The sequence below is a fragment of the Ammodytes marinus genome (assembly GCF_949987685.1).
Source record: "Ammodytes marinus genome assembly, chromosome: 19".
Classification (NCBI taxonomy): domain Eukaryota; kingdom Metazoa; phylum Chordata; class Actinopteri; order Uranoscopiformes; family Ammodytidae; genus Ammodytes; species Ammodytes marinus.
In genome coordinates, this window is record NC_137223.1 from 20,082,120 (window position 1) to 20,092,125 (window position 10,006).

Genomic DNA, 10,006 nt, shown 5'->3' on the forward strand with positions numbered 1-10,006 from the left:
TGTGGGGCTCAAAAATTGGCTCCCTTCCTCCGTGTTCTGTCCAGCCAGTTCCGCCAAAGTAAACCCAAAATTAGCCAATCACGTCTCTTAGCTTTGGCTTACTTTTAACCAATCACGTCTCTTGCCTTGGGTTTACTTTGCTCGCTGTTGATATTGCCGATGGCCAATCACGTTTCTTACCTGGGGCTTACTTTGAACCTATCACGTTGTTCCGGGGATTTCCTCGGAAACATGTTCTGCTACATCCGTTGCTGTTGACGTTGCCGATAGCTTGCAAACGACAAGTTGTTGTTCATTACCGTTGTTTTAATGTGCCGTTTCGGAAAAAAATTCTGCTACATCTGTTCAAGGTTTTTTATTCATGTGCCAATCGGCAAATTTGTTTACAGCAAAGGAGGTAGTGGCTAAAACACACGACAGTACAAGACAACAAAGGGCACAAAACACAACAGTATGTACACAAACCTGAGGAGTCATAAAGTGCTTAAAAATAAAGTGCCTGCATAAAATGCTATGTGCTATAGGTAGCATCATCATCAATGAAAGCAGCCTTTAAAGGGCAGTGTGCCGTCAACAACAGCATCAGAAGGCCACGCTGGGGATCGAGTCTTGCATTTTGGCAAAACTCACCCTAGGTATGGCCAGAGGGTTTGGGCTCTTATTAAAGAGTGTTCCCGCTCTGAGAGAGCAGTCCCAGGGCAGATTTCCTCCTTATATTAGCCTAACACCAACTAGTTAACCGGCTGTCAGCATCAACAGCATCATCAGTAACACAAAAATCAAATCAGCATCATTTACCTGCTGCTGGCAGCATTGATTGCTCGAATGGATGCAGGGACAAAAGAATACTTGTATTTATTTTTAGTGGTCTTAGAGACAGACGAAGGCTGTTGGTGTTGACATTGCCGATTTCATGCACAAGGCAGACTCAATGTGCTTCACAAGAGGTATTCATAGTTACAGTAAATGCAGTTATATAAAAATCAATTAGGAATCAATTGAAGTGCATCATATGTATGATATCTTCACCACATAAACACTTAAACTCATACATGTGCACCCACACACACACAGTTCAACAGAATGCTGTTTAATAAATGATTTACCGCAAAGTGACTGAATAGTTCTCTAATGAATACATATCTAACACAAATGATCTTCTCTCAGGTTTCAACGGCATCAAAAGAGCCAGGAGATGAGTGTCCTGTCTCAGGGAGTGGCTTCAACATGCCCAGTTCCTGTGGCACCTGGGCCTGGCCATCTTCCACCGCCGAGGGAGAAAATTCAGCTCCTTCCTCGCACATCAGGCCCACAGATGGTATTTGTCCTCCCTCCAAATCTTGAGGGGCAGGCTCCTGACCTGCGGCCAGGCCGAAGCCCGGCTGCTGCCACCAGTGCGCGCCCCATCACACCTGCCCCCACTGCACCAGGCTTCATATCAGCCTCAACATCCAGCCCAGCTCTCCTTGTTCCTGCTCCAGCTGCTCCCGTGTCCCGCTTCACCAAGAGGAACAGCACCGTCTAACTGTGCCTGTGTCCTTCCATTTCCTGACAACGTTCCCTACAGTCGAAATTGACAATTGAAACCTTTGGGAAAGCTTCTTGTAGCCTTCCCCTAAACCATGACAATGAACAATCTTTGTTTTTCAGATCTTTTGGGAGCTGTTTTGATGATCCCATTCTGTCTCACTTCAGCAGAGAGTCAAAGAGAAGTGCAACTTGCATTTAGGCACCTAAAATACATTTTCTCATGATTAAACAGACATTTCTATGAGGTTTAAGGCTTAACAACATAATCCAACCAACTTTGTGTTTAAAGTCATCAGTTTTACATGCTGTTACAGGCATTAAAATCAACAAAACCACAAGGGTACCCACATTTTTGCACAGCCAGTTTTTCACATTTTATTTTATTTCATACAACCAAATACTGCTTTTCAAAAAATCTTTGTTTGGAAAACATCCCAGTACTTAGCTGTTCCTGGTAAATTAAAGACATACCACTTTTATATTTTTTTTGTGAAAGCAGAGTCAATTATAATGCCGGCTGAGAGGGGTTCCCAAACTTTTTCATATGACTGTATGTCTCCCTCACTGCTGGCAAGAAAGCTGATGACACCAGTTACATCCTGTGAGTAGGAGTGTGAATTTTGAATTGTCCCTAAAGCAATTCTACATGTATAGCTTTACCATTTTACCTGACTACACAGACTTTTTCACTTTTTACCAGCTCTAGCTCCGAATCCGCCTGCAAACCCCAGGACATCTAAAAGCTGCAGTTTCGGCCAAACTGCAGCTTTTAGATGCCTTTGAGGATGATGATGAGGAGGAGCTGATATCTGCTTTATCCCAATGTGAAGCACAGCTAAGTACAGGTGAGGCAAATGCAAATACTGTGAGAATGTTTTGTTATTTAATTGAAAATGTGTACATTAAGATGTATACCTAATATTGTTTTGCTGCCTGTTTGCTTAATTTCTCCTTCATTAGCGCCTGCAACGCCTGAGCATGTAGAGGCCTGTGCTGATCCCCCTCCAGCAGCACCAGATGGTAATCAGCCACCAGCTGAGCTTCCCAGTCCCTGGAAGGATCATCTTCCAGGTTTTCAACATGATTGGATTCGGCGGGCTTTATTTCAAAGTAACGCACAAACTGGCAAGCGAGAGCTAGTGCCCCAGGTTAAACTTTGGTGGTATCCTCCTCAGCCCCAACTCCTTCATACCCAGCCTCCCGCCTCACCTGACCACTTCTTCGGCCGGCCGCTGTTTTTGTGGATGCCACGCAAAATGTTCAAGTTTCCACTTGTGTGCATTCGTCCAGCCTGTGGCAATCACAAGCTTACAGCGGCAGGACTCTATCAGACAGTTCGCCAGGTGTTGGACATCGACGGGTGGTATGACCTTGCCACTGAGTACCTGGAGAGCAAAGGCTGCTCAAAAAAGTATCCTGGTTGGTCCGAGGACATCTTGGGACAGCTGGACTTGGGCCATCGCAGCTGGCTTTATTCCAAAAATCAACAACAACATCAGAAGTCCACGCTGGGGATCGAGTCTTGCATTTTGGCAAAACTCAGCTGAGGTATGGCCAGAGAGTTCGGGCTCTTATTAAAGAGTGTTCCCGCTCTGAGAGAGCAGTCTGCTGAAGCTGAGCTTCCCAGTCCCTGGAAGGATCAGCTTCCAAGTTTCCAGCAGGATTGGATTCGGCGGGCTTTATTCCAAGTCAACCCACAAACCGGCAAGCGAGAGCTAGTGTCCCATGTGAAACTTTGGTGGTATACTCCTCAGCCCCTACTAATTCACACCCAGCCTCCCGCCTCACCTGACCACTTCTTCGGCCGGCCGCTGTTCTTGTGGATGCCACGCAAGATGTTTAAGTTTCCCCTTGTCTGCGTTCGTCCAGCCTGTGGCAAGCACAAGCTTACAGCAGCAGGACTCTACCAGACAGTTCGCCAGGTGTTGGACAGTCGTCATGGGTGTGCCACCTTCTGCCCATGTGCCTCAAATGGCAAATCTCTCGATGAGTGGTTGGCAGAACGGAGAGCAGAAAAAAAAAATATTTGAATCTGTGGTCCCTGGGCAGGGAGTTGTATATATTGTATATGTAACCCAAATGTCCCGCTGCCTCTCCTTAAACCATGGGACTCTGCGTTGTGTTCAGTTGTTTGGTAATGGACACAGACTGGTCGGGATTGTGGCAGATTGTGACTGGCAGTTTATTCTCCACTTTGGCAATTCTTCATAAGCTGTCCTTGTCATCAGGCCTTGTATTCTGCATAGGTAAACATTAAAACCAAGAGTTAGAAAATACTCTATAAAGCTGCTCAAATTAACTCAAATATATAGAATACTCTTTTGTTATAGTAAAAATATAGAAGGAAATACATAAATCATGAACTGTATAATTAAAAACATATCCTCTGTAGTAAAAATATATTCTTGTGTAAAAGAAAAGTATGAAAATACTAAATTAAGCCGTACACATCCTTACAGCACTGTTTTACAGTGTGTAACTCAATGATCGCCATGCTAGCCAACATTGCTTAACCAAATACTCATATAAAACACCAACACAAACACTAAAGATGACAAAAAGGTAAACAAACATTTTATGTAACATATGAACTAAACACACCGACCGAATGGGTGGTTTAAACATAGATATTAACAAGATTGTGCAAGACATGTTAACACCGCTCACCTTGTATTCAGCAGATTCAGCATAGGTGTAACAGATCGGGTTCTGCGTTGTGTCTATTGTCATTGAGTGAGGCACACACTGGAGTCGAGTTAGGAGTGGGTTTATTCCTTTTAGAGGAGACAGAAAAACACGGGCGTCACACACAGTCCACAAAATCTCTCTCCACTCAGCTCCGAGCATCAGTGCTCACTCAAGCTTAATAAATTATTTTAGTATTATGAATACATGTGGAAGATAAATAAAAATAAAAACACAGTAATAAAAATATAATAAAAAGGTTTTTTTACACTGCATCAATTGTCTTTTCCCTCTCACACTCATCAACTCATTTTCCGTTTTACACTATAAGAAATGTCAAAAACACATGTCACACACCTTTTAGAGGAGACAGAAAAACACGGGCGTCACACACAGTCCACAAAATCTCTCTCCACTCTACAAAATAAAAGAAGCAAATGCTTGAATACACATTAAAGGGTAACTGCACCCCCTGTTTGAGCTACTGCACGATTTTGAAAAATGCTTTCAGACCATGGATTCTGAATTCCGTTTGAGAACCATTGTTTTTAAACATTCCGACATCAGCCGGCCGACTTTCGGGAGGGAGGGGGGCGCGCGGTGTCAGTGAAGGAGGGGGCTAGCTGCTAGTAGCTGTCACTCAGGAAGATCTGAATGACATGACTTCATTGAAATATCGAGTGACACAAAGTCTAACGGCACTATCGCTACACAGTGAGCTCATATGCCACACAGATGGGTCGTCTGAGGTGGAGGACTTTCTTATTCTAAATTGTTGGCGGGTGTTTCTATCGTAGTGTAGGAGACCGAGTAGCGCAAGTGAACGAGCGGCAGTCTGTGTGTGTCTGTGTGTGAGCGAGGAGAGCGAGCGAGCGGTAGCGTGTGTCAATCAAGTGAAGTAATGAACAAGTCCGGGTCCGTGTGTGTGTGTTATACAGTGTGAGATAATGCAGACACACTGCCGATAGAAGTGAAGTGTGTTAACCCCCGAAATAACATCCTTGGAGGGACAGTATAACAGTAGCTCATGGATCAGCCATGGACCTGTGAAGAGCGTGACTGGCTTTGCGGCAACGTGATGACGTACATTAAGTCAACATGTACGTCATTTTTCGAATCCAAAGGAAAAAGTTTTTTTCAAATCTTAGTAAAGTTCTAAAATGATTTACAATACAAAACATTTCTTAAATTGCCGATATTTAACATATTGCAATTTTTTTCAATATCAGCACCAGCATATAAGTGTTCCTTAACAACATAGTGATTTAATTCAGCTTCTATCTCAAAAAACAAGTAAAAGGGTGCAGTTACACTTTAAATCACACAGCTGCATTCAAAAAGTCAACACAGACAAGCAGCGATCTTTTTTCCCCTGCTAAAACTCACGCGGCCGGGAAACCCCGTAGTAACTGCCGCTAGCTTAAAACTAATTCATAAAACATTAAACACAGATAAAAGTCAGCTTTTACAACAGTTTAACCAGCCCAAAGTTATCTGTACAGCGTGAATTTCTCCCGCGTGCCTAAAAGCACGTCATAAAGCAGTGTGAATTACATTATAATCATTTAGGAGCGACAAATAAAAAGTTTATAAAAAAATCATAGGGAGAGAGATATAAACATAACTTACCAGCTCCGAGCATCAGTGCTCACTGAAGCTGCTGGACACACAGGTGCAACGCCAAAATTACTCCCCAGGGAAACAAAGGGTATGCTATGGAAAATAACCATAGACATTATAATGTCTATGAAAATAACAATGTGGGACCTATTTACACTAGGAAACTATTTTGGGGAGTTCACAATGGAAAAAGGTGTTGATAAAGACCGAAAAATAAAAATAAAATTTAGCTCGGCTACATAGGCTGTACCATTTGAGGTTTTTTCTATTTAATTTTTTATTATTAAACAATTATGCAATTACATTAAACCATTTGAGCTAATCCCGTGTTGCCTAAACCTCATGACGTCACCGGATGTTAAGACGAATCTAAACAGTAACTAGAAATGGAAGCATTGGCTATTCAGTTGGTGGGAATTAACTGACCTTGAGCTTTCTGGTTATCCATTCCCAAAATCAATTATTGCAAGTTACAAATCCCTTATTTGATAATTTAAAAAATATTAATATGTCCACATAATTGAATGTGAATAATAAATTAATACAATCCAATATTCAGTAAATTTAAAGAATGGTCTATGGAGCAGGTGCTTTTTTGCGTCAATTTTTCTCATTAATATTGCCGAGCTTCTTTTCAGATGCAGATAGAAACGTTGCCAAAAGTATGTCAGAAGTGGGATTTGAACCCACGCCTCCATTCGGAGACCAGAAGTCCCTATTCAGGAAGGATTGAATCCTTGAGTCTGGCGCCTTAGACCGCTCGGCCATCCTGACAACTGGCATTAGCGACTGTTAGAATCCTACAAATACCTAAAAGTTGTTACCAAACTAATATTTCATGAATTGTATCTAGACAGTGTGATAGTATCCTACCTGAAACCGCTAAATGGAAAAAGTAAAAGAGGATAATATAATAACAGTTTTACAGCTGCAGAGCACCACATTTTTCTGAATAGAGTTATAATTATATATAAAGGGAAAATATAATTGCCTGCCTTTGTGAGCGAAGCAATAATGTAGTAAACATTGATGTGAAGTCCCCCGTTAATAACTGCAGTGCTGTGACGGTTCTTCAGTCGTCCTGCGGGGGGCAGCACCGACCCGTGTCTGGGTCCAGTCGCTCCTTCGGAAACCCGGAAGTTCCTCCCCAGCTGGCGAGAGTGGCCATTTTAATTTTAACCAACGGAAAGAAGCGAAGATCCGAGAAACTCCGTGTGTGTTGTTCAGACGTCTATTTGACACAAAAACATATTCCACCATGGCTATGCAAGCAGCGAAACGCGCTAATGTAAGTCCGATTGAAACAACTGTTTCATTTTGTCATGGATTTAACATATTACTATCTTGTTTAGGCTAGAAGCAAGCGTCACCCAGCTTTAGCACACGTTTAGCATCAGCGTGCTAACACCCCCAAAACCATCTAAACTAACTGTTAAAACTAAAACCGTGTTGTTTTGTTCTATAGGAATACATTTTAACACTAATGCTTGTTTAGGTGAGTTATTGTGACCATCCGAGGTCTTGAAAGTTGTTTTTCAATCGTCTCCAGTTTCAACATGTTCGTTATTGTAAACACTTCACCACCTGATCGTGTGTTATCTTAAGTTTGGTCATTCAGGGTTCATAATACAGATGCTTTAAAGTCTTCAAATCCATTCAATGAGTCTTAAATCAATAGTTCAAGAAAATATTGATCCGATATGGTCACATATTGCGACATTTTAATTACATTATTTTTGTTTTTAACCTTCTAGGTGTGAATTTTGATCTGAATACACTACTAAATTGAATCTGGTTTTCCATTGGAGTAATACGCACAGAAAGAACGATATATATGTGCTATAATCTTGTGTGTAGATATGAGACTTGAGCTTGAATTTATTTCTAGAAAGATATCTGACTGGTGTTCTTCCTTTTGTGTTCTACAGATACGATTACCTCCAGAGGTGAACAGAATCCTGTACATCAGGAACCTTCCTTACAAGATCACAGCCGAGGAAATGTACGATATCTTCGGGAAATACGGACCAATACGCCAAATCAGAACGTAAGTGTTAATACATTGTAGCTTTCCAAAGGGTTTTTTAAGCAGGCTAACCTCCTCAAATGAACCACTTGACTAGAATGTTTTTATTTGATCATTTTCATATGTTTGGAAAGCTAAAAAAACGTCACCTGAATGCAGATGGTCAGAATAATCTGAACTTAATCTACCATAATTGATACTGCACAGATTTAATATAAGCAATAATGAAATATAAGTAGTATTACCCATATATACATTAAGATCTATTCTAATATCCTACCTAATCTGTCTTTGTTCCATTAAATTGTGTTTTTTCTCTTGCACGTACACTCTGTACTTTCCCCCTAAATACCTGTTGGTGTATGTCTATATTAATTGTGTCGTCACTTCCTGTGTGTTTTGCTCATCCTGTCTTCTCAGAGGGAACACACCTGAATCCAGAGGAACGGCCTATGTGGTTTATGAAGACATCTTTGACGCCAAGAACGCCTGTGACCATCTGTCAGGCTTCAATGTCTGCAACCGTTACCTGGTGGTCCTCTACTACAATGCAAACAGAGTACGTATGAGCACTGCGGTGTCTGTAGGCAGCCGGTCAGAGAGGAAAACAAGACATACACTGACATTTAGATGTCAAACAAAAATAAAGAGTTTGGACAATTGTATGTTCACGTAGTCATACCGAATTAATTAAGTTTTTCTGCTTTGTTGACTGTCTTTGCAGGCTTTCATGAAGATGGACACAAAGAAGAAAGAGGAACAGCTGAAGCTTCTAAAAGAGAAATATGGCATCAACACAGACCCTCCAAAGTAGTGCTCTGTAAACCCCATCCACCACCATCCTTTTCACCTTCCGTATCCACAATCCTCCTTTTTCTATCAGTACAAACATCACACGTTCCCTGGTTCATACTGTCACTGATGCAGTGGTGGTAAACATTATTTTTTTCAATAATTTAGTAAAACATTTTTGATTTTTAAAATGAGATTTTCTACACTTTTTGTCTTTTTTTTTCTTCGAATTTACATCATCAAATACATGTGGAAACTGCTTAGACTGACAGTATGTGGGTTGACGGCAGGGCAGGGAGCTGTCTGTCAAATCTTGGTTGTTGTCAGTCTTTTTCAAACTTCAACAGTCTTTTAATTTAAAGCTAACCATGGTCATGTTTTTGTAAAGTATATGGTTTCTGTAAAATAAATGTTCCTTTTCTAAAATCCCCTTTTGTCTCATTTTAAGCATACTGTGGAAGGGGTAAGGGGACCGGGGTTTACCTAATTCTTAGTTTGTCTAAGGTTTCAAACAGCTTGTGATGTTGTTGTCCATGTGTTTGAAGCATAGATAGTATATAAAGACAAAAATCTCCAAGTGAACCTTCTTGCTGGTAGTTTTGTGCTAAAGACTTGAGTCATGGCTGAATATGATGGGCTTTTTCAGTCACTTCACTGAAGGGAGAAATAATTCAAAAGAAAACTCATCTAAAAAATGAATAATAACTCATCTAAAAAATTAATAATAAAAATCAATCTATTATCAGTCTATCCAGTTAGTGGGAATTTTCTTACCTGGAGCTTTTTGGTTATCCATTCCCAAAATCAATGATTGCAAGGATTCCCTTATTTGATAATTTATTTAGATATTTCCACGTAATTGGATGTGAATAATAAATTAATACACGAATATCCAATTTTCAGTGTAATGCGTTTACTCCAGAGAAAAACACTTTAATGTAAAATTAAAGAATAGTCTATGGAGCAGGTGTTTTTCTCGTTAATTTGTTTCACTAATATTGCTGAGCTTCATTTCAGATGCAGGTGGAAACTTTGCAAAAAGTATGTCAGAAGTGGGATTTGAACCCACGCCTCCATTCGGAGACCAGAAATCCCTATTCAGGAAGGATTGAATCCTTGAGTCTGGCGCCTTAGACCGCTCGGCCATCCTGACAACTGGCATTAGCGACTGTAAGAAACAAATAAAACCCTAAAAGTGGAAGTTGTTAATAATCTTCCGTGAATTGTATTTCTATTGATCGTGTGATAATAAAAAAAACTCATTCACGCTATTAAAAAAAAATCAACTTTGTCTGAACAGTGACATCTAGTGGTTGAACAGGAACATTTCAGAAAAAAATGAAATAATTTCCA

The 10,006-nt window shown here is 40.7% G+C and overlaps 1 protein-coding gene across 1 annotated transcript; it reads left to right on the plus strand.

Annotated features, from left to right (window-relative positions):
• The first annotated feature begins 7,005 nt into the window (after positions 1 to 7,005).
• Positions 7,006 to 9,079, plus strand: sf3b6 (splicing factor 3b, subunit 6). The gene is made up of 4 exons (XM_080048123.1): positions 7,006 to 7,123; positions 7,764 to 7,882; positions 8,282 to 8,420; positions 8,586 to 9,079. The coding sequence occupies exons 1-4, from the start codon at positions 7,094 to 7,096 to the stop codon at positions 8,673 to 8,675; spliced, it is 378 nt and encodes a 125-aa protein (XP_079904249.1). The 5' UTR covers positions 7,006 to 7,093; the 3' UTR covers positions 8,676 to 9,079.
• The last annotated feature ends 927 nt before the right edge of the window (positions 9,080 to 10,006 follow it).